Source organism: Corvus moneduloides, chromosome Z (genome assembly GCF_009650955.1).
Source record: "Corvus moneduloides isolate bCorMon1 chromosome Z, bCorMon1.pri, whole genome shotgun sequence".
Classification (NCBI taxonomy): Eukaryota; Metazoa; Chordata; class Aves; order Passeriformes; family Corvidae; genus Corvus; species Corvus moneduloides.
The window spans coordinates 68169615-68191931 of NC_045511.1; the positions used below are offsets into that span (position 1 = coordinate 68169615).

The 22317-nt window shown below is 50.0% G+C and overlaps 2 protein-coding genes and 1 long non-coding RNA gene across 14 annotated transcripts in view; 1 reads left to right on the forward strand and 2 right to left on the reverse strand.

Moving 5' to 3' along the window:
- Positions 1-685: 685 nt before the first annotated feature.
- LOC116437866 (inositol 1,4,5-trisphosphate receptor-interacting protein-like 1) lies at positions 686-2809 on the reverse strand. Its single transcript, XM_032096167.1, has one exon. The coding sequence runs from the start codon at positions 2729-2731 to the stop codon at positions 1064-1066; it is 1668 nt and encodes a 555-aa protein (XP_031952058.1). The 5' UTR covers positions 2732-2809; the 3' UTR covers positions 686-1063.
- Positions 2810-3749: 940 nt separating this feature from the next.
- LOC116437867 (T-cell activation Rho GTPase-activating protein-like) overlaps positions 3750-22317 on the forward strand; it is a 633784-nt gene continuing 615216 nt past the window's right edge. For 5 of the 12 annotated variants that reach the window (XM_032096174.1, XM_032096173.1, XM_032096168.1 and 2 more), the window contains exons 1-15: positions 5666-6142; positions 16232-16411; positions 16758-16799; positions 16995-17067; positions 17172-17609; positions 18005-18195; positions 18389-18550; positions 18635-18744; positions 19105-19300; positions 19542-19644; positions 19803-19951; positions 20239-20330; positions 20419-20580; positions 21841-22005; positions 22195-22284. In XM_032096174.1, the coding sequence (XP_031952065.1) occupies positions 16394-16411; positions 16758-16799; positions 16995-17067; positions 17172-17609; positions 18005-18195; positions 18389-18550; positions 18635-18744; positions 19105-19300; positions 19542-19644; positions 19803-19951; positions 20239-20330; positions 20419-20434 (1590 nt within the window). In that variant the 5' untranslated portion in view covers positions 5666-6142; positions 16232-16393 and the 3' untranslated portion in view covers positions 20435-20580; positions 21841-22005; positions 22195-22284. Of the gene's footprint in view, positions 5483-5664; positions 6143-16231; positions 16412-16757; positions 16800-16994; positions 17068-17171; positions 17610-18004; positions 18196-18388; positions 18551-18634; positions 18745-19104; positions 19301-19541; positions 19645-19802; positions 19952-20224; positions 20331-20418; positions 20581-20714; positions 21473-21840; positions 22006-22194; positions 22285-22317 lie in introns of those variants that run through there. The other 7 variants (XM_032096179.1, XM_032096169.1, XM_032096176.1 and 4 more) reach the window with 7 other exon arrangements.
- LOC116437881 lies at positions 10362-15765 on the reverse strand. Its single transcript, XR_004237517.1, has 2 exons — positions 15449-15765; positions 10362-10500 (listed from the first exon to the last, which is right to left on the reverse strand). It is a non-coding gene; the product is annotated as an uncharacterized LOC116437881 (long non-coding RNA).

The window sequence follows — 22317 nt, forward strand, 5'->3', positions numbered from 1 at the left end:
GATCACATGATCCCAGGCCAGCTGGGACCTTAATTTCTGATTAGAACCACTTAAAACCTGTCAGTTTGGTTGAGTTCAAGGAGACTGTTGAAGAGCCCAGATTCCCAGCGTGTGACATTTACCAATACTCCAGGTCTGGCGGAGATCAATAAAACCTTGCAGGCTCCAGATTCTGTAAGACTGCATTTTATTGAATCAAGAACAAAGCCGTTTCTGGCTCGCCGCTCATAAACGCACTAACTATGGAGCATTGCTCTGTATCTCAACAGACAGTGGCACTAAATAGCTGCTATATTGTTTTTATTTAAACAGAATTACCTGTTTAACTCCTTCTAATTATTTTTATCATGATATAATAATTACATCTTTCTTATCATTGATATTATTTATATGAGTAGCTTGTGTTTTAAATGATATTTTTGCTATTAGATATGACAATTCATAAACTTGATAATATATCATATGTATACTCTCTATATCTCTATATCTGTGAAATACAAATCGAAATTCTTATAAATACAAAATTTCAGGTCAGCTCCAACACAGCTGGTCCAATGCTGACCTAAAGGTGTCCCTTTGGGGGACAGGGAGAGACACCATCCATTGAGTGATCCTGGGCAAGCAGTGCTGAATTTTCCTCTCACTCATTTTTTCCCTGTTTCTTTTTGCTTTTTCTCTCCCACCTTCCCGCTTCTTTCAACCTCTCATTTTTGGCCCTTCCCAAGGGCCGGCAAAAATTGCATGTTCCAAGTTGGCTTTGGTGACTTTGGCCACGCATGGAAGGCATGTGCTCTCTTCATGTGCATCCTTAGGAGTGGGAAAGTTCCTATGCCAGTAGGGCTTCCTGTGGGTCTGGGTGACTTTTTTTGGAAAATGAAATGATACAAGGAGGTAGAACAAAGCCTCCTGTGGCCCTCCACCTGCTGAGGTGGCAGGAGAGGCCGTGGGACCTTTGCCAGAGTCTTGGCACGCATCCTCTTCTCCTGAAAGGACCAGATTTGTACTAGGAGGTGGTTCCCTGCTGCCAGCAGCACAAGCACAGCTCTGTGTAGGAGAAGCTCTCTCAGTGGCTGGGGTTAAGGATTGCTGTGATGTGGCGCTGCAGATCCAGGTACTCCCCTATGGCCTGGGAGCGGGCACCCGGGTCCATCACCAGGTGATGGAAGAGGTTGGGTGGCTCAGCCATTTGAACATCTGGGGGCAAACTGATCTCCTCAGGAAGCCTCTGGTTGCCCACAATGAAGTGGTTGAGGCGTTTCTGTACCAGGCATAAGCGCAGGCTCTTGTTGATATCTATCAGTCTGCTCAGGAAATGTCTCCTGCGCCACTGTGACACGGCTCTGGTGTTCAGGAGGTGCATGACAATGGTCTTGATGGTATAGGTGGGAAAGCCTATGCCCAGCTGAACACGGCTGAAGAACTGCAGGCATCTGAGGTGCAAGCTGTCAGGGGGGGCCTGCCTGGCAATGTACTTGAAGAACTTCATCTCTGCCACGGCGTAGGTCTCAGGCCACGTTGTCCTTGGCGTTCCGGCACCTCTCGGCTGGCTGCTCACAAAGATGTCTGAGGCACCTTGCCGCACCCCGAACAGCACCTCAATGCGGAAGCTTTCTGCGCCGTTGGTCACCTTGAATTGGCAGGAGCGTCTGGAGGGCAGCAGCACTAAATGCCAGGTGTGTGACTGAGGCAAAGCTGGCCAGATGGCTCTCACCAGCTGGTAGAACCAGCGGGCCGTTTTGTGCACATCGAGGTAGGAGCCCGTGCACAGGGTGTGAAGGAGGCTGCGATCCTGATTGCTCCTCAGCTCCTCCTCCGGGTGGTGCAGGAAGCACAGCATGCTCTCGCCCTGCTGCTCCCTGCTGCAGGTGCACTCCAGCTGCACACGGACACGGAAGTTCCTCCCGTGCCTCTGCCCTGCCGTGTCCTGCTCCAGGTGGAAGGTGTGTCCTCGAGGAGGAGTCATGGGGATGAGCAGGCGGTACACAGAATCCTGCTCACGGGGACTCCAACCTTCGAAGGCACTGCCCACCCCGATGGCTCGTTGCAGCACCGGGTAGAAACTGTTGGTCAAGACGTGTCTAAAGTAAATTGTGTAATTGTCCATCAGGTCCATTGTCCACTCGCAGCCTGTCTGCAGGTCCTGTACAGGCCACTGGATGTGCTCCACTAGCATCCTTCCTATGTTATCTTGAACACGATGATCTACTTCATTTCCAACATCATCTTCTTCATTTGCATCCACATTTCCTTCTTCATTCTCCTCTCCCCACAGGCTCCTTTCCATCTCCATAAACCAGAGGGTCAAGACAAGTAAGAGCCAAGCAAGAGCGAGGATCTGCCAACTCTGCTTCAGGGCGAGCTGCTCCACCTCCCACTCCAGACAAATCCTCTCCACTTCCAGGTGCATCGCATGCACCTCCATGCTGAGATGCGTCACCTCATCCAAAACATCACCCACGGGCTGTGGGTACTGAAGAATGCTTTGCAAGAGCAAGAACCAGAATACCCAGTAATGCATGGTCTGCAAGAGGACGGAGAGAAGGCCTTGAGTGGGGCTGTGAGGGAGGCAGCTGGCAGCGCGGGCAGCAGGGACGGCAAGCGCAGGGCTCTGGGGGCAGGAAGGACAGCGTCCCAGACAGCTGGCAGGCAGCAAGGCCTGTCCTGCTGCCCCAACAGCAGCAGCAGCACCGTGCCCGGCCCAAGGCTCTCCCATCAGGGGCTGTCCCTGCATGCAGGGGGAGAACCCAGCCTCGGCTGCAGCGTTTCTGCCCCGGCCCTTGTCCCCAGCCCAGCTTCCCCACCACGTAGGCACTCACCGCTTGCCCAAGCAATACAGGGCCAGCGTTACCTGCTGGAGCCTTTTAGAGCTGCCCCCATTGTGCACATCCCCCGTCATGTCACAGCAGCCACAGCACATCACAGCCAGGCCAGCCCCACCCTTTGTGCCCAGCCCAGCTCAGCCACTCAGAGTGGCCCTGCTGTCCTGCTTGAGGCTGCTTTTGAGTGAAACTTCTTCAAAGAACTTCCTTTGCTCTTTCTTTTGTCTTTCTTAGCAGCTGCCCTCCATTGGCAAGCTCATTGATACCCATGTCGGAAGGCAGCCTTGAAGATCATGGAGTCTAAGCCTTGACTCCACACTGCTTGAGCTACACTTCAATCTCTTGAGTCATTGAGCTCGAAAAAGACCCTGAAGATCACACAGTCCAACTGCAAACTGAACACTGCCTACTCCACCCGTCAGCCACATCCCCAAATGCCACATCCACATGACTTTTAAACCTTTCTGAGGCTGCTCACTCAGCCATTCCCCTAGGCAGCCTGTTCCCAAGCTTGAGATTCTCTTCATGGAAGGAATATTTCCCAGAGATCCAATCTAAAGGTCCGGTGGTGCGACTGGAGGTAATTTCCTCTGCTCACCTTGTTTGTTCCCTGGCCTGATGCCATGAAGATTTTTTGCCTTTTCTTTCATACCCCTGTTACACCTTTTTTACAACTTCTGTATTCTCAGTGCTTTTTCCCTCCATTCTTGGACTTGTTTGTCAAGCTAAGAGACTAAACATTTTAGAAGCTTCGTAGCTAGGGATCAGTGTGCCCCAGACCCCAAGGTCCTCTCCAGAACACATTTTATAAACTAAGATGGAACCATCCAGGGGAAGGCTCCTTGGGGAGAGGGGCTCACTTGAGCCTCTCATTGGGGAATCTTTGATAGATATGCTAATTAGTAAAATGTTATACCAGATCTTTTGGGGCATATTCAGTGGGATGCATTCGATGCATATGACCTGGATGTGTGCACCTAAGGATCCTTAAAATAAAGACCAAGGTAAAATCCCTTTTCCCCTTCTAACCGTGTATGGCTCTTGATTTTAAGACCAGGAAAAGGCATCAGCCTAATAGAATGAGCCCCAGCTAGCCACAGCCTCCCTTCAGGGACCATCTGCATGGTGTCAGGAGGCCGGGCTGTGAAACCAGCTCCTCCCAGAAGAGAGGATGGTGATGCATTTGCACTGGACTTCCCATGATCCAGTGGCACCAAATGGGCTGTCAGTGGGCAGAAGAGTTTCAGGCTGCCAGGAAGTGTTTCCATGGGAAGAGAACCTTTCTGCCAATCCATCAACCAAGGCAATCCATGACCTTCCAAGCAGAAGGCAAATGGGAATTTTCCTTGTAGAAAATGTAAAAATTTGGAGTGGAAGTCAGGGGCTGGAATGTGCCTGGATGTCCGTGTGCATTTGGCCAAGCTGCGAGGCCAGACTGTGAAGATGAGATCCCTGCACCCAAAAACGCCCTCTTGCTCTGGGGGCCTTCCATGGCACTGGCAGCACAAGTGAGAGCCCTTCCTCGGCCTTTGCCTTCAGCAAGGCCCCAGTTTGGGCAAAGCCTCAATTCCTTAAGAAAGCAGCTCAGATTTCCACTGCCTGCCCCGAAGGATGCCAGAGGACAGACAAGCTCAACAAGGTGCTAATGCAATACAGCTTAGCTATAGCTTTCTGCCCTGGTAGCTCTGGAGCCTGGAAGCGGAGGGCTGCCTGCCTCGGGGTGGCTTTCAGCCGCTCTCCTGCTAACAGCACAGGGCACCCCAAGGCTCTTTGGTCTCAGCCCAGGCAAGAGCACAGAGAAGCCTTCCTCTGCCTTTGTAGACCCCTGAGATGAGCAAGGACCAGCAGTGTGCAGAAAGAGGCCATCAGCACTGCACAGCAGCTCCTCTCAGCCAGAAATGGCACAAAATTCAAACACTAATGATGTTTTGGGCTTTGTGTTGTGTTTTGTTTGAAGTTGTTTCCCCCACAGGAAAACCTGTGGCATTTGCCGTGTTGCACACCTGCCTTGGAGTGGTCTGCTCTCGGTGCTGCCTACATCCCTCTCAAAACTGTGCCTTTGCCCCTCTCTTACGATGTGTCATTTCAGAGGGTTGATGGCTAACGGCCTTTCTCTTTTCTCACCTTGTGCTCAAGAGCTGGGAGAGAAGCTGACCCCCCTCCCCTGACCCAGCTTGAGCCTAAAAGGCTTCTTGTCTTGGGCTGATTTTATGGTGATGCTTTACTCCCTCACTGCCTGCTTTATGCCCAGAGAACAGCTGCTGTAGCTTTCAGACAGACCCGGGGCTGGGGCAGGGAGCCTCGGGCTCCTGCGCGGGCTCTGTTCCATCTCTCTCTCTCCGGGTGCTCCGCACCGGGACGCTGCATTGTTCCTTTTGGTGGATTGCTTTGGTTTTTTGCTAGCGTGAAGCAAAAAAGTTTTCTTCCCCTCCCTTCCCCGAGCCTGGAGGCTGTACCGGCAATCCTCTCGGTGTTTGTTTGCATTTTTTCCGTGAAATGTTTTGGCTTGGCTTGTTTATTTTTCTTTTCGGCCCGTCTGGAGAGCCGCTGGGACTGCGTCGAAGCCGAGAGCTCGGAAGAGCTGAACCAACACGAGGAAAGGACTTTAAAATCCGCCGACTTCAGTTGCTGCAAGGAGAAGACCCACGCCAGAAATCCAACAAGTTCCCAGCTGCTGAGAACTCTTTTCTTCTTTTCTCCCCCTTTCCCCCAGAGACAAAAGAAGGGCAGTCGCCGCCTTTGCCTCTCGGCCACGCGGCCGGGTGGGGGGGCGGGGGGCAGTGTAAAGTTCAGGTTTTACTTTTTCTTTCTTTTCCTGAGCCTTGCGCACACCTTTACTTTTTTTGTTAATAAACAGGTTTGGGTTTTTTTCCCACCCGCTGGTATCAATTTCTCTCATTGGCAGAAGAAAGGGGAGTTCCTGAAGCCCTCTCTCGTTAGAGAAAAGCACCCTAAATTTTGTGGTTTTCTCCGAGAATTTTTCTCCAAACTGAGACAGAGTCCAAGGCAGCCGACTGCACGCAGGGCTGCAGGAGGCAAAGCCTTGGCAGCAGGTGCAGGGAGATGAGGCCTGGCCTCGGCTGTGTCCAGCTCTGGGCTCCCCAGTGCAGAGCCAGCACCGGCCGTCCGGGCAGGAAGTGCCGCCCCAGGGCCCGCCCCAGCACAGCCGGGTCCCACGGCAGAAGGAGCCGCCTTTGTCACGGCCACCGCCCTCTGCTCTGCAGGAAGGTTCTCAGTGGGGACGTGGCTCTGAGCCGCAGCCCCAAGAGGAGCCAGGGGCAACTTCTCCTCCTGCGAGAGGAGCTGGTGGTCACCAAGCTACAGTAAGAGTCTGCAAGCCCAGCTGCCTTTGGCCCATGGCTGTCCCTGGGCCCGGCCACAGCCAGCCTGGCCTAAGGCCCAGGCCCTGGCCCCTTGGTGCTGGATGCAGCAGTGTGTGTGCTGATGTTGGCAGGGGGAAAGGAGGGGACACCACTGAATCAGGGGGATGGGAAGCAGAAGAATTAGTTTGTTAAGAACAATGCATCTAACTTGGTTTGCATACCAAGGCAGGAAGAAAAGATAAGGGACTACTGATAAGGGCAGGGGGAGTCTCAGACAGACATCCTGCGCTCAACCCAAAACTAGCTCAAACCAGTCTCGAAGCTTGAACCCGGGGCAAGGGTATAAAGAGCATGAGCAGGGAGGAAAGGTGAAAAGTTCAGGATGAGGAAGACTCCTGACTTCATCAAGGAAGACCCTCGGAGACCCCCACCCAAAAACCAAGAGACAATACTGCGCACGCGCAACGAAGATGTAAATGACTTTCGGGTTCATTATAATACGAAGTGAGGATGGGCGGGGCTAGGTGATGAATATGTATAGGCGTATTGAGAAACTTAATGAATATGGAACTTGTAACCCGATAAATACCAAGCTGAATGCAGCTGTCGGCACGCATGGTTTGGAGGATCTATCCCCGTGCGTCCCAGCGCTGGAATAAACGTACCTACTTTACTACTTATTTAGTAGTGGAGTCCTTTCCGCCCATCACCCCAGGGCTCTGCGCCGGGGGACGGCAGGGAGGCCGCCTGCCGCTCACTGCCTGTTAAAAGTTCTTAACAAAAGGGCAATACACTCTTAGTTTAATTAATGAAATTTATTAATGATTAGGCAAGTAGAATGTGAGCAAAAGCAGCGCTGGGTGACAGGGGAGTCTCCGCTCCACCAACTGCCACCCTAATACTCCAAACCATTGTCTTTTTATACTCTCATACTTCTGCTTTCTTGTTCCTGTATTGCTCTTCTGCTTGTAGCTTGTGGTTCCCTCTGCGCATGTACATCTTGTTGCTAGGAGGTCTTTCTCTGCCTCCTGGTGGTCGTCGAGGCTGAAGTAAGAAGTCTTCCTCTCTTGTCCTGTTCATGACCCTTATCTTTTTTTTCCATATTTGGTATACTATCTCTCTACTTACATAACTTGTAAACGGAAGCGGGCAGAAGCGATACATATTTGGCGATACATATTTCATAAACCACGAAGGCATATCTTTGGCAATTCATATGATTCTGGATATATGGCGTAATTCTGCAAGCGCATCCTCCTTTCAATCGCAGAGGAGAACTCATTTACCTCTATAGTTTAATAAACATTTGCAGCTTTTAACAACTCCCCCCTTCTTCTTTTGAACCTCTATTGTTTATTAAACTATGTTGGTTTCCTCCTCCTTTATCTTCTTCCAGCACCATGCACATCTACTATAACAATCACAAAATCTTATTCCATTTTTTGCACAGCAACAATCATATACTGGTGATTTAGAATTGCATTCGCAGTACTCATTTTCATCTTTTTCGGGCACAGCTTGGTATCTTGCATTAGTTGTTAAAATTAACAATTTGGTTATATTGAATCTTTCGTTTATGAACCGCAATACATACCGACTAATGCATGGCCCAAACATAAGTCCTAAAATAATTATTATTAGGGGTCCCGCTAAGGCAGACAACAGAGTTGTTAACCAAGGGGTGGCACTAAACCATCCTTCGTACCATGATTTGTTCATTTCCTGATCTTTTTTCCGTTGGTCTAATCGTTTTTGGAGTTCGGACATAGAGTCTTTTACGACTCCGGTATGGTCTGCGAAGAAACAACATTCTTCTTTCAGTGCAGCACATAATCCTCTTTCTTTAAGGAATAATAAGTCTAGTCCTCTTCGATTTTGTAACACTACTTCTGAAAGTGATTTAACTGAAGTAGCCAGGTTTTCAATGGACTGTTCTATTCGCCCCAGATCTTCGTCTACGGCCATTTGTAGCTTTTGAATTTCAGTGCTTTTGACTATAGAAGTAACACCTGTGCCTGCCCTCACTCCTCCTGTGATTAATAAAGTCGCTATTGTTATTGCAGTTAGGGGTTCTCTCTTTTGTCTGCTTAGGTCCCCTTCGAAATAATTCATTATCTCTTCGGAGGTATGATACATTAATCGTGGAACTATCATAACTTGCACACAGAATTGTTGTGATGTATCTAATACTTTAATTGATAAACAAGGCGTTAATCCTATGTTTGAGCAAACCCACTTTGCCCCGGAAGTGGGTATTATCTACTTGTTAGATTCCTTTTTCTTTGTTTCGATTGTATGTCTAGTAATGGTACTATTACACAAAAATCTGTATTGTTCAGGTACTGCTCCCAGGCATTTCCTTTTTCCAGTTATACTTTGTATTGTGATTCCTTGGGTGTAATTTTTCTTCTCACTCCAGGGGCACTCTCGTGGGTTTGTTCCATCGGACTATTGGACTTTATTGGTTTTTCCTATAGCTTCATAATAGGGTGGCTTTACGCTATAACATAACCAGCACTCTTCAGTTAGATTCGGTCTGGATTTGTTTAAGGCCTGGTACGATGCTTGCATCAAATTCCAAAAAGGATCTCTATGTCGATTTTCGGGGCTAGCTAGGTTTCTTGCCTGAAAGCTCTCAGGGGTATTTTGAGGGTGCTTGGCTGGTTTTTGTTGTTTGGTTAACTGAGTAGTATTGGGACTTTTTCTATTTGTAGGCGGGGACTGTGAATGCTGTTTGATTTCATTATTTGGCCCTATGGGGGCTGGGTCGTGGGGACTTCTTTCCTTAATTATTTTGAATATACTTCCTCTATCTGCTCTTGATTCCCAGAATCTTATTTTCCATATTTTTTCTGCGAGCCAATATTCGGCTTCAGGGTTTTGAACAGAGATATTTAGTATGTTACACTTACAATTCGGTTTAGGTATATTTTCGACATCTTTGTTTACATACTGAGGGGCTGGTACATTTTCTTTCTGCCATGATGACTTCTGGCATCCCGGAGGCCCCCACGCCATTTTTATATTTTTGTCTTGAGGTGTGGGGATCCAGTTTGATGCTATGGTTTCATAACCCCAATATCCACAATAATAGTGCTCTGGGTAATTGCAGTATGATTTCCCTGGGTTAGATGCCGGACAAACGTAGAATGCATGGCATTGATAAAGTCTGACAGGATCGGGAAATGGAAGCAATGAAGTTAAATTTACAGTGAAGTTCCATAGTCCGGGTCCTGTTCGGGTTTGTATAATTTTGCTTTCTACCACATTAATAAGTTTCCATAACATAGGTTCGTGTGGGTTTCCAGCTTCAACTAGCCTCACAGGCTTACTTAGGATGACAGAGAAAAGGAGGAAGAGCCATTGGTAATATTTTCCTCGCTTGAGTATTAGGCAACTTTTCCTCCCCGGGTTACCTCCTCTGCTTCGCTCGTCAACTGGGTTGCATCCAGCTACGAGGTGTCTTATCTTCTCGGTAGCAGGGGTTTCCTATTCGGGGAAAGGAACTTGTGCCTTTGATTGCTCAAGGTCTGGTCTGGTTTATCTCTTCCCTTTCCTGTATCCTTTGCACTGACTTTTTATGATATGTGATTCTAGTTGGGCGGTGATTGCTGCAACCCACACCTCTAAATCCCAATGCAGGATTGCTAATTGAAATTGTTCAGCTGATTCAAAGAGTTTATGTTCTACTATTCGCTTCCCTTCCTCTTGATATATTATTTGCCGCCTGAATCTCTGTTCATAATAATAACACCACTAATTATAAAGGGACGCCCTGCGGACCTTTATCATTTGCGAGCAACCTCCACAATAAAAAGTTATATAGGCTTTGCACTGATTTCGATCGCAAAATGGACAAGGCTCGTATGCTGGCCCTTGATCGCGTGAGTCTCTCAATCTATTGATTAATGTTCGAACCTTAATAAAGGTGTATGGGGGTGGAGGAATTTGGGATTTTATCTCTTCTGGCAGTTTCTCAATTACAGGTGTAAATATTAAACGTGTTTTTTGATTTAACCTTCTAATGTCTATTGGTAGGTTCCATATTTCGATTTGTTCCCTATTATTCATACACACAGATTCTTTTTCCACATTTAATAACTTTCCATAAGAAGTATAAAATTATTGATAATGATAAAGCAATCACAAATCCTATTACACACTGCACAGCGAACGGCAACTTGATAATTGGTTCAATTACAGCTTCTATCATCTGGTGGTTTTTGTACTTATCGTTCTCCTTAATACAAGCTTGTTTTCTCCCGGAGGGCTGGTGATTTTCCACTGCGGTGGTGGTACTGGTCCCTTGATTCTGCTTGCATGTGTCCAGCCGTGTTCAGCTGTTCTGACGGCAGTTTCTGTGGTCAGCAAAACAAGATAAGGACCCTCTCATTTGGGTTTCAAAGTCTCTTCTCTCCACGTTCGGATTAATACCCATTCTCTAGGTTCAATTTTGTGAATTTTTAAGTCTAGTGGAGGTCTTTGTACCACTAGTCCTCGTTTCCACAATTCTTCTTGGTGTTTTGCCAATTGTGAAACATATTCGCTTATAGCATGATCTCGAATTAAAAAGTTAGTCTGGGGTTTTTCGATACGATAAGGCATACCATACACCATTTCATAGGCAGAAATTCTCAAGTCAGCTCTTGGTCGAGTTCTTAAAATCAATAATGCCATTGGTAAGCATCTAATCCAAGATAATTTGGTTTCTATCATTAGTTTCGTTAAAATTAGTTTGATTTTCCCATTTATTCTTTCAACCTTACCTGAACTCTGAGGATGCCATGGTGTATGGTAATCCCATCTGATTCCTATATTGTCTATTATTTCTTTAATCATTTTAGACGTGAAATGAGATCCGCGATCTGAGTCAATTACTTCAGTTATCCCGTATCGAGGTATTATTTGTTCGAGCAGCACTTTTGCTACCTGATTGGCAGTTGCCTTACCGGTAGGAAAAGCTTCAACATAGTGGGTCAAGTGGTCTATTATTACAAGGAGGTATTTATATCTCCCTGTTTTTGGTAGTTCCGTAAAATCGACCTGTATATGCAAGAAGGGTCGATATGCTGGGGGTCGTCCTCCTGATTGTTTATGCTTACTTCTACTCTGGTTTACCCTCTGACAAATCTCACAAGACCAAGTTACTGATTTCGCAATAGTATAAACCCCTATACAGGCATATAACTGTTCAAAATGATCTACTAAGGCTTGGGTATCCCAGTGTGTTTTCTGATGAATCTTTGTAATGATGTCTATAGCTATTCCTTTGGGCAATATTTTACGACCATCTGGTAACATATATTTATTATTTTGTTCTTTAACCCCCATGGTTTGTAATTTCTCTTTTTCTTTTTGGTCAAAGCTAAGGTTTTCGTCTTTTTGTAGTACCTCCTTCATTGTAAGAAGAACACGGAGATTCCCTGCGACCCGCTTAGCTTCTTCATCTGCTACATTGTTTCCTTTAATTTGATAACTGATGCCACTCTGATGGCCTCTAATATGCACTACTGCTATTCTAGAAGGGCCTCTTAATGATTTTAAAACTCGTCGTATTAGTTCTAGGTGGATTAGTTTCTTCCCTTGGGAGTTTATAAACCCTCGTTCTTCCCAAATTTTCCCGAAGGTGTGCACTATTCCATAGGCGTACTTAGAATCTGTGTATATTGAACCTGTTTTCCTTTTCAGTAATTTCAAAGCTTTCCAAAGAGCATATAATTCACATGCTTGGGCTGACCAGGTTGCACTCAAAGGTCCAGATTCTACTATTCTAAATTCTCCTTTATCAAATTTCACAATAGTATACCCTGAGATACGCTTCCCTTCTACTACTCTCGAGGATCTATCTATGAACAGGACCTCCCCTTCCTCGATTTCTTCTTCTTCTAAATCTGGTTTTATTCGGCTTTGGTGCTCTATAGTCTGAAAGCAATTATGTATTATTTCATTACTTTCTCCTGAATATAAAAATTCCGCTGGATTCATGGCTCCGGTTGTTTTAAGTGATAGTTTAGGTGATTCAATTAATATTCTTTCGTATTTGAGCAATCGACTATCTGTGAGCCACTTCTCCGCCTTTTGCTGTAATACTCCTCTAATATTATGGGGTGCGTAGAGAATTATATCTCCATTAAAAGTGATTTTATTTGTTTCTTTTACTAACAAGGCAGCCGCCACAATAATCTGGATGCAAACTGGCCATTCCCTACTTACAGGTTCTAGTAATTTAGATAAATAAGCTACCGGTTTCTTCTGTCCTGCCCATTCTTGAGTTAATATTCCAAACGCTGTTCCTTCATTTGTGTTCACAAATAAATGAAAGGGTCTCTTTATATCTGGGAGACTTAGGACAGGTGCTTGGCTTAATTCTTTTTTTAACTTAACAAAATCTTCTTGATCTTGAGGGGTCTATTTGGGCAGCTTGTCCTTTGCTAATTGTTCATATAAGAATTTGACTTTGGAGCTATAATTTTTTATCTATTGTCTACAATATCCAAATAGACCTAGCGCTTGTCTGATCTGTCTTTTGGTATTTGGCATAGGTAATTCTAATATTCCTTTAATTCGTTCTGGATCAATTATTTTCTGCCCTTCAAATAAATAATGCTCTAAATACTTGTAATTTGTAATTTCTCTTCAGAAACTCGTAACTCTTTTAGTGCTAGAAAGTTTAGTAGCTTAATACTTTCTATCCTGACTTTTTCCTTCTCACTTCCTGCTATCAACAGATCGTCCACGTATTGCAAAAGTACGTTCCCTGATTGCACTTGGTACTCAGTTAATAGTTCTTCTAGGGCTTGCTCGAATAGGTTCGGTGATTCGGTAAATCCTTGGGGGAGTACTGTCCACCTTAGTTGTTGTTTGCGTCCTGTTTCTGGGTCTTCCCATTCAAAGGCAAAATAATCTCTACACTCTTCTGCTAGTGGGCATGCCCAAAATGCATCTTTCAAATCTATTACACTATACCACTCCTTGTGTGGTCCTAACCGGCTTAATAATGTATATGGGTTAGCTACCACGGGAAATCGGGTGACTGTTCGTTTATTTATTTCTCTTAAATCATGAACTAGTCGATATTTTCCATTAGTTTTCTTTATAGGCAAGATGGGAGTATTAAAGGAAGACATACAAGGTTCTAGGATCCCCTGTTTTAATAATCTATCAATTTCTGGCTTTAGTCCTTTCTGTCCCTTCAAAGAAATAGGATATTGTTTTATTCTCACCGGTATCTGGGGATCCATTATTTGTATCTTAATTGGTGGGATATTTAGCTTGCCTATTGTGTCTGGAGAGTACCATATGTTGGGATTAATATCTTTTCTGTTTGTTTCTGTGAGAGGATATGCTCTGATAGTTAATTTTTCGTTTTCAACTTTGATTTCTAATTGTAATTCAATGATCAAGTCCCGTCTTAATAAATTGTAGTCCGCTTCTGGGACTAGTAGGAGTTCACCTATTCCATATTTATTTTCAGACTCAAATATAACGTCTTTAATTTTATTCACTTTAAATGGTTCTCCTTTTGCCCCTATAACTTGAACTTTTTCATGTGAAAGGGTGCATCTCTCCGGTAATTGTCTAATTGTGGATCGCTCTGCCCCTGTGTCTACTAAAAAGGTGAACTCCTGGCGTTGAGGACCTATTCTTAATTTTATCAAGGGCTCTTGATGACTCTGGTCCCCTAATATATAGAGCCCCTGACTGTCCTATTCAGCTTTTAATATTCCCTCGTCTCTGATTCGTTCTCTGCAGTTCTTTTTTATATGTCCTTTTTTTCCACAATAAAAGCAATTTCTTTGTTCCTTCTTTTCTACTACATTCGACCTCTTCTGGAATCCTTCTGGTTGTCCTTTTCTATCTTCCTTAACTGCTGCTACCATCATCCTTATCTGTCGTTTACTGCTCTCTTCTTCTCTCTGCACATACACTTTTTGGGCTTCTCTCAATAGTTCTTCTAACCCTCTATCCTGCCAATCTTCTAGTTTTTCAAGTTTTCTCCTAATATCGTCCCAGGACTTCGCTACAAAGTGAGTTTTTAAAACAGCTTGTCCTAAAGGACTTGCTGGATCCGCTCTGGAGTATAACTGTAGGGCTTTTCTCAATCTCTCTAACCACTCAGTGGGGCTTTCGTCTTTTCGTTGTCTCTCATTGAAAGCTTTACTAATGTTCTGGCCACGAGGTACAGCTTCTCTGATTCCCTGAATCACTATAGTTCTTAAATCCCCCATGTGGACCCTATGTTCGGCATTCTGGTTATCCCAGTTGGGATTTTGTAGTGGCCATTTAGTGTCTGCTTGTGGTCCTTGGGCATGGCGAGCATCCCATATTCTCATGCCAGCCCGCCTAATCATTTCTTTTTCTTCTGATGTAAACAACTGGCTTAATATTGAGTTCATCTCCTCCCAGGTATAAAGACTGGGTCCTAAAAATTGATCTACCCTTTCAGCTACTCCTAATGGGTCATCTAATAAACTCCTTATTTCAGTTCTCTTGAATTCTCGCAGGTCCCCTGAATTTAATGGGACAGATACACATCCGATCCCAGGCTGGGCTCCTCCCATGGGCACCTCTCTTAGGGGGTACATCTGAGCTTGTTCTCGTTGATTTCTAGTTCTCCTCCTGACTGGAATGGGGGACCCTTGTTCTACATTAATTGGCGCATCAAGGGGAATTGGCGGTGGTGGTGCCTCTGGTGGTGCCTCTGGTACTGGTGCCGGGGGCACATATGGGGGTGGATTCAATAATAGTTCATCTTCTTGCTCTCCTTCTTTCCTTTCTTTCTTTCTTTCGCTTAAAGGAAATAAAGCTACTTGGGGTTTTTCTAACCACATTGCAGCATATGCACTTTCCTCTGGGTTAGGTGGGCTCTTATCATTTATCCATAGGTTTAATTGTTGCCTCACCCAATCCTCGTCTGACCCAAAAACTGGCCAAATCACATTCTTTTGTATTTTCTTTCCTCTCCATATTTTGGTACAAAATTCTATCATCCTGGCTTTATTTTTTCCGGATGAACTGGGAAAGTGTCCCCAGTTATTCAACATAAATGCTAAGGGGGTGTTTTGGGGTATCACTGGGGCCCTCCCCATGGGGATCGAAGGCTTGCTACCCTTCGCCCCCATCTTCTGAGATATTTCCATACACGCACACACTCGCTTCCCTTATTCCTAGCCCGGTCCCTCGCGGGAGTCGGGAAACGTAGCACTAAAGGGTCCGCACTCGCTTGGTTCAGTATTTCGAACCTCTCAGCCGTTATATCTCAGGAATCCAATCCCGCCCGAACGGTAACCCAATTTTAATACTCACGCGTTCCTGCGTCTTCATCCGGACTTTAGTGCACTAAACTTTATGGGATTTGACCGGTTCTCATTTGCTCACTATTCTAGAATTTAGGTTCGTCGGTGTGGGGGTAAGCGCACCACCAGTCCCTGGGCCGAGGAATACCCCGGGGCGCCTCCCTAAGGGACGGTAGAGCGCTATCTTCCCATCCGAGTCACGGCACCAAATTGTTAAAAGTTCTTAATAAAAGGGCAATACACTCTTAGTTTAATTAATGAAATTTATTAATGATTAGGCAAGTAGAATGTGAGCAAAAGCAGCGCTGGGTGACAGGGGAGTCTCCGCTCCACCAACTGCCACCCTAATACTCCAAACCATTGTCTTTTTATACTCTCATACTTCCGCTTTCTTGTTCCTGTATTGCTCTTCTGCTTGTAGCTTGTGGTTCCCTCTGCGCATGTACATCTTGTTGCTAGGGGGTCTTTCTCTGCCTCCTGGTGGTCGTCGAGGCTGAAGTAAGAAGTCTTCCTCTCTTGTCCTGTTCATGACCCTTATCTTTTTTTTCCATATTTGGTATACTATCTCTCTACTTACATAACTTGTAAACGGAAGCGGGCAGAAGCGATACATATTTGGCGATACATATTTCATAAACCGCGAAGGCATATCTTTGGCAATTCATATGATTCTGGATATATGGCGTAATTCTGCAAGCGCATCCTCCTTTCAATCGCAGAGAAGAACTCATTTACCTCTATAGTTTAATAAACATTTGCAGCTTTTAACACTGCCTGCCTCTGCTCTCTGCAGCCGGGGCACCACCCTGCGCCCACGGCTCTGCCTGGCCCTGCAGCAGCTGTGGGTGCTGAGCGCCGGCAAGGAGGCAGCGCTGCAGACACAACAAGAGCAGCAGCAGCAGGAAGGCAGCAATGAGGATGCCACCTCCGTCATCCTCATCTGGCCCACTGGCTCATGCGTTGCCACGTTTGGGTGAGTGATGGTGCCATGTGCCTTGGCAGGGCAGGACAGGTTCCCAGCCACGGGAAGCAGGAGAGCTTTGCCAGCCTTGCAGTGGCCTCTGGCCTCTGTGCAGTGCCTGGTTAGGGAGTGGCCTGTGTCCCCTGGTGAGCTTTTGGTTGCCAGAAGGGAAGGGCAACAGGTGCTTCTCTGCAGCTCAGGGGGAGCCAGGGCTTGGGCAGCACCTCTGTCCTGCGCACACCATGGGCCTTTGTCCTGCCCTTGTGTCCCTGGCCACGGGGCAGGGCTGTGCAGGCACGCGTCTGCCCAGGGGCTGGGGGCAGTGGGGCCTGACGCTGCTTCTGCTCTCTATCCACAGCTCCCAGGCACTGAAGGAGCTGTGGGTGGGCACGCTGCAGGGGTAAGCTGCTGCTGCTGCTGCTGCTGGAGGGGGATGGATGCTCCCACAGCAGCTGCACAGGGCAGCGCAGCTCCTCAGCTGGGGAGAGCTGCCCCTGTGGCTGCGGGCAGCTGTCGGGCACAGCTGCCTGACAAGGGAGCACAGGCGGCTTGGGGCTCACGCAGCCCTCTGCCCGTCTATTTTGCCACTGCCCAGGACCCAGGGAGCCCGAGTGAGCCGTGTGCCATCCATCAAACCCCTGGAGAAGGAGTTGAGCTGCTGCCATGCAGTGAGTGTTTCTCTGCTCTGGGCTCTGTGCATGAGCACTACTCCCCCAGCTGAGCTGCAGAAGCGTCACTGCTCACCTTCTTGCCCTCCTTCTCTCTTGCCCAGGGCAGGACAGTGAGCGCCAGAGGCTGGAGAGGCTGATTGCAGACCTGGAAAAGGTGAGGAGGGCTGCTTTTAATCCCAGCCCCTCTGGCTGTGCTGGGCTGCCAGGGCAGTGGGGACAGTGGAGGGAACTTGTGCGGGAGGAATCAAGGCTCCCTGGTGCCATGGGGCAAGCAGAGGCATTGGGGAGCCGCCGGCAGCACTGGCACATCCCTGGTGGTGGCACTGGCAGCCGGATGTTGGGCAGGGCAGAGAGGCCGGCAGGGCAGAGGCTCCCAGCTCAGCCACGCTCAGGCTGCTGGGGCTGGGCGGCTGCTGGCCAGTGGCCCTTTGTGCAGCGGGGCTGCTCTGCCAGCGCACCTCGGTTCTTGCAGGCTGGTCCCCAGCAAGGGCTGGAGGTGGCCCCGTCTGGCGATGGACAAGGACTTGACCTCTCGCCAGGTGAGTTTGGGAAGGAAAGATGATCTCTTCTTCCGGCCAAGCTGCCCTCACTTGTGCCCCAAGTGTGGCCATGCAGCTGTGGCACCCTGAGGGAGGGCATCCCCTGGACCTGGGCAAGGGCACCCGCTGGACCATGACCACTGGAGGTGGTTGTGCATGGACAGAGAGCCTGCTGCTGCAGCTTGGAGAAGGGCAGGGCCAGGCCTGGGGCGGCTTCTCCCTGTGAAATGCCTACTCTCAGGAGCCTCCAAGCTGCAGCCACACTTGCAGCTGCCTGCTCACTGCTTGGGGTTCTGCATGGCTCCACATGGTGCTCAAGGCAGGGCAGGGCAGGCTGTGGCAGCACTGGCCTGGCGGTCTCCGCTGACGGCCTTTTGCTCTCCTTTCCTCTGCAGCAGCAGGGACTGGCAGCAGCGGCAGGAGGAGGAGGAGGAGGTGGCTGCCCTGGCCCTTTGCTCTGCGGCGGGGCCCAGCCGGGGCTGCCCGGGCGCCAGGGCAGGAGGGCTCCGGCTGCAGCAGGGCGCTCTTCGGGCAGCCCCTGGCAGCCGTCTGCGCAGAGGATGGCACGCTGCCCCGGCCCATCCAGGTGAGGCAGCCGCACAGGGCTGCCCGTCCCTCCCTCTGGATGCTGCGCAGCCAATGTCCCCCAGCCATGGCCGTGCCTCAGGCTTCTGCTCCCAGCCCCTTTGCAGCAGGAGGCGGCGAGCCCAGGCTGGGGCAGAGCTCTGGGAACAGGGCAGCTCCTCACACAAGCCCCTGCCCTCCCGCCTCTCCTGCAGGAGCTGCTGGCTGTCCTGCACCAGGAAGGGCCCACAACAGAAGGCATCTTCCGGAAAGCAGAGAGTGCCAAAGCCCGACAGGAGCTGCGGCAGGCCCTGGACCACGGCCTGCACGTCGACATGGCAAGCCAGCCGGTGCTGCTGCTGGCCATGGTCCTCAAGGTGAGCCCTCCTGAGCTGCAGCTGCAAAGGCTCCTGCCTGGGCCACTGTGCTCCAAGGCTCACCGGCAGCCCTTGGCATTGCAGGACTTCCTGCAAAGCATCCCCGGCAAGCTCCTCGTCACTGACCTCTACGAGGACTGGACGGCTGCGATGCAGATGGCCAGCAGGGAGGACAAGATCTGTCAGCTCAAAGAGTAAGCGTGGGCAGCAGCTTCCAGCTCTGCAGCAGGCACTGCTGGAAGCCTGGCACTCTCCTGAAAGGGGATGCTCTCCTGAAGGGGCTGTGTTTCCGGACAGCTCGCTCTTGCTGGCTGGCAGTCTGATTTTGGGGCAATGCACGGGGAGCATTCCCTTGCGTGGGCTCGGGGGAAATCAGGAGCTGGGCAGCAACGCCCTGCATCCTTCCCACGGGAGCGCTGGAGCCCTGAGCGCTGTCCGAGAGCGCCTGCGGAGCTGCGCAGCAGCCGCTGGCTGCCCCCTGCCTGGGGCAAGCTCTGGGGGCGGCCGTGGGCAACGTGGGCCTGCTGATGGACGCTGCCTTCCTGTTCCCTCAGGGTGGCCAAGAAGTTGCCCGCAGCAAACCTGCTCCTCCTCAGGCAGCTGCTGGCACTGCTGCGACTCATCGGCCAGCACGTGTCCAGCAGCAGAATGACCTGCAGCAGCCTGGCCGTCTGCCTGGGGCCAAAGCTGCTGAGCCCACTGCAGGAGGAGCAGCTGGAGCTCGAGGCCATGCTGGCCGAGAAGAAGCAGGTAAGGCTGGCTTCAGCAGCCGGCTGCAGCCTTGCTGGCCAAAGGCAACTTGGCTGCCCAGAGGTGCCTGTGCCTGGCAGCCCCCTGTGTCCAGCCAAGGCTGCTGCGGGAGCTGCCTGCAAGAGCTGCCCCCCAGCCAGCGCCTTCCTTCTGTGCAGAGGCAAGGCTCAGCCGTGATGGCAGGGGCTGCTTGGCACGCTCTCGGGCCTCTGGGCTGAGAGCAAGGCTTTCCTGTGTGCAGGTGAATGCTCTGGTGGACTTCACACTGGAGGACTCAGGTGACATCTTTGGGGAACAGGTGGCTGGCCCCAACGAGTCACCAGCACCCACAGAGCTGTGCACAGGTAGGAGCAGGAACAGAGCCTTGTCCCAGCCTGGGACTCGGGGGCCCAGAAATCTCAGCATCAAGAGGCCAAGCAGTGTAGGGCTTGCCTGTGGGTTTTGGTTTCTTTGTTCTTGTCTTCCAAGTCGTCACTTTGCTGCATGTGCTTTTGCTTTCTAGAGATGCACAGGGAAGAGCAAAGTGGCTCTGCAGGAAGAGAAGACGACAAGCCCCAGGCAGAAAGCAATCCGGATGCATCCCCCTCTCTGCCTGAGACCCGGCAGGGAGATGGAGAAGAGACCATGGTGCTGGAGGTCCAAAGAGCAGAGGTATGGCAGCTGCACAAAGCCTGGCACAATGTGTTCCAGGGAGGCAGGCAGTTTGTCATGGGGCCAAGGAGCTGCTGTGCCTCCTCCTGACAGCACAACTCTGCAGCCCCTGGCCTTCTTTCCTCCCTCCCTCCCTCCCTCCCTCCCTTCTTTGTTTCCTCCCTGCTTTTCTCCCTTCTGCCCTTCCCCCCCCCTCCCCTTTCCTCCCTCCCTTTCCCACTCTCCCCTCCCTCCCTCCTTATCCCCCCATCCCTCCATCCCCCCCACCTCCAGAATTTCTGCTTCAGGCACCTCCAGCTTTGTCTCCAAACACCCACCAGAGCTCCCCAGAGTCGCTGGCCAAGGCCGAAGCCCTGACGAGCCTTTCTGTGTCAGGAAGGTAAAAGGAGCCCCCGTTGGTTCCAACAAGAAGGGACTGAGCTCATGCCTCCCACCTTTGCCTCTCTAATCCAACTTTGTGGCTAAAGGCTTGTAGGCTGCTAGCCCCAGGAAGAGAAAAAGAGAAGGAAAAGACAGCGAGCAGAGGCCTGGCCAGTAGACAGGGAATACCAGCCGGAAAAGAAAAGGAGGAGGACACACCAAAGAAGACTGGAGAAACGCAGGAAGCTCCGGCAGCCCAAGAAGCCCAGGTATGGATGTGCCAGGCTCTGCTGCCCATCCTCCTTTCCACACCGCCCTGAGTCAGCCCAAGGCACCGGCAAGGGCTGGCAGGGGCTGCTGCTGGGCAGGGCTTGGCAAGAGCTCCATGGCAGCTGTGCAGGGGCTCTGCAGCCCTTGGCTTCCTCCATGCCCACGTGCTGAACCTCTGCAGGAGGACGGCTCTGGGCGGGACAAAGGGGCCGAGGGAGAGGCTGTGAAGGTGGGGCAGCTGGAACCCCTCTCCCTCTAGTTCTGCTTCTAGATGTTTATAGTGACACCTATCAAGCTAAGGTTTTCATTCTAGAGGCCGCTCTTTCACATGCTCTGTGTCAATGGATAATTAGGTACGTCTGTTGGTAGCTGTCCAGGCATCTGCTGCTTTGTCACCTCTATCCCCACTCTGCTGCCTCTGTCCCCATTGCCTTGTCTGCTGTGCCACCTCTGTGCCCTGTGGCCGTGCTGGGGGCTGGGCTGGTGGCCAGGCCCAGCTGAGAAGCGCTTTCAGCCCCCGGTCTCGGCTGCCCACATCTGAGCGTGAGAAAGAGAAAGAGAGCAGGCAGGAACCAGCGGTGGTGAAGCAAAAAACAGGGTGGGAGCTGCAGGCACAAACGGTGGTGTGGGCTTTGGCCGCGGGCCCTGCCCGTGCTGGGGCCGCTCAGCGCGGCTGCCCCGGGCGGCACAGGGGCTGTCCTTGGGCAAGGCAGCTGTGCCGGCAGGGCCCGGCAGCGGTGCCGGCTGTGCCGCGCTGCCAGGGGCTGCGGGACGGTCCCGCCGGGGCTGCGCTCGCCACAGCCTGGCCCGCTGGGCCTGCAGCTGGCCCAGCCCTGAGCTGTGGCTGGCTCTGCTCCTTGCCCGGGCCTGGGGATGCTTGGGGAGCTCTCCGTGGGTGCATCGGAGTGCCGAGGGCTCGGTCTTTGTCTGGCTCAGCTGGAGGGAGCCTCCTGTCCCTTTGGTGCAGAGGGAGAAGACCTGGCAGTTGGGTTTGTGGCAGTTGCCTCCTGCCAAGGAATTGCAATGGGACACTTTTACAGACTATTGAATGAGTAGGGGAGCGCTAAGTAGACAAGGAATTGGTTGTTGTAAAGCCCCAGAACATGTGGGGATTTCTTCTTTCTCACCCTGCTTGTGAGGATTTGAGCTTTTCTCTTGCCTGACAGAAGTGCAGTTGCTGCCAAGGGAAACATACCCAAGGACCAATAGTGACGCAGGCTTCCCTTTGCTTCCTTTCTTCTTCCCTCTCTGCTTCACAGCTCCCTCGTGCCAGAACCTCGCTGCTGCCTCACCTGAGGATTCAGAGCTGCCTCCAGGCCCTTCCAGCACAAGTGTAGTTTCTCAAGAGCGTGAGGCTTTCCCAGCACCTCCCAAGAAAGTGCTTGCCACCTCCAGACTTCTTTAGGATTCGTCAGAGGAACCAGGTACACACAGATTTCTACGCCAGCCTGAGCTGATCATTCCGCTGGTTCCTGTATAACGCTGTCTGTGTTATGAATTGTTGTCTTCCCTGATGGGGGAGATGTTCAGATTTTTGCCAGGAGAAAAAAGGAGGCGAATGGGACTTCATGCTTCTTAGTCTCCAGATAGGTGTTTATTAATTCTTATCTAAGGAGTACAAGCCACTGGCCTGACCGAGACATAGCACAGAGCAGAGAATGCAGCAAGAAGACAACTTATCAAGATTTCACAGGCTTTTAAAGGTAAATTACCCAATGAAAACCTAAAACACAAGA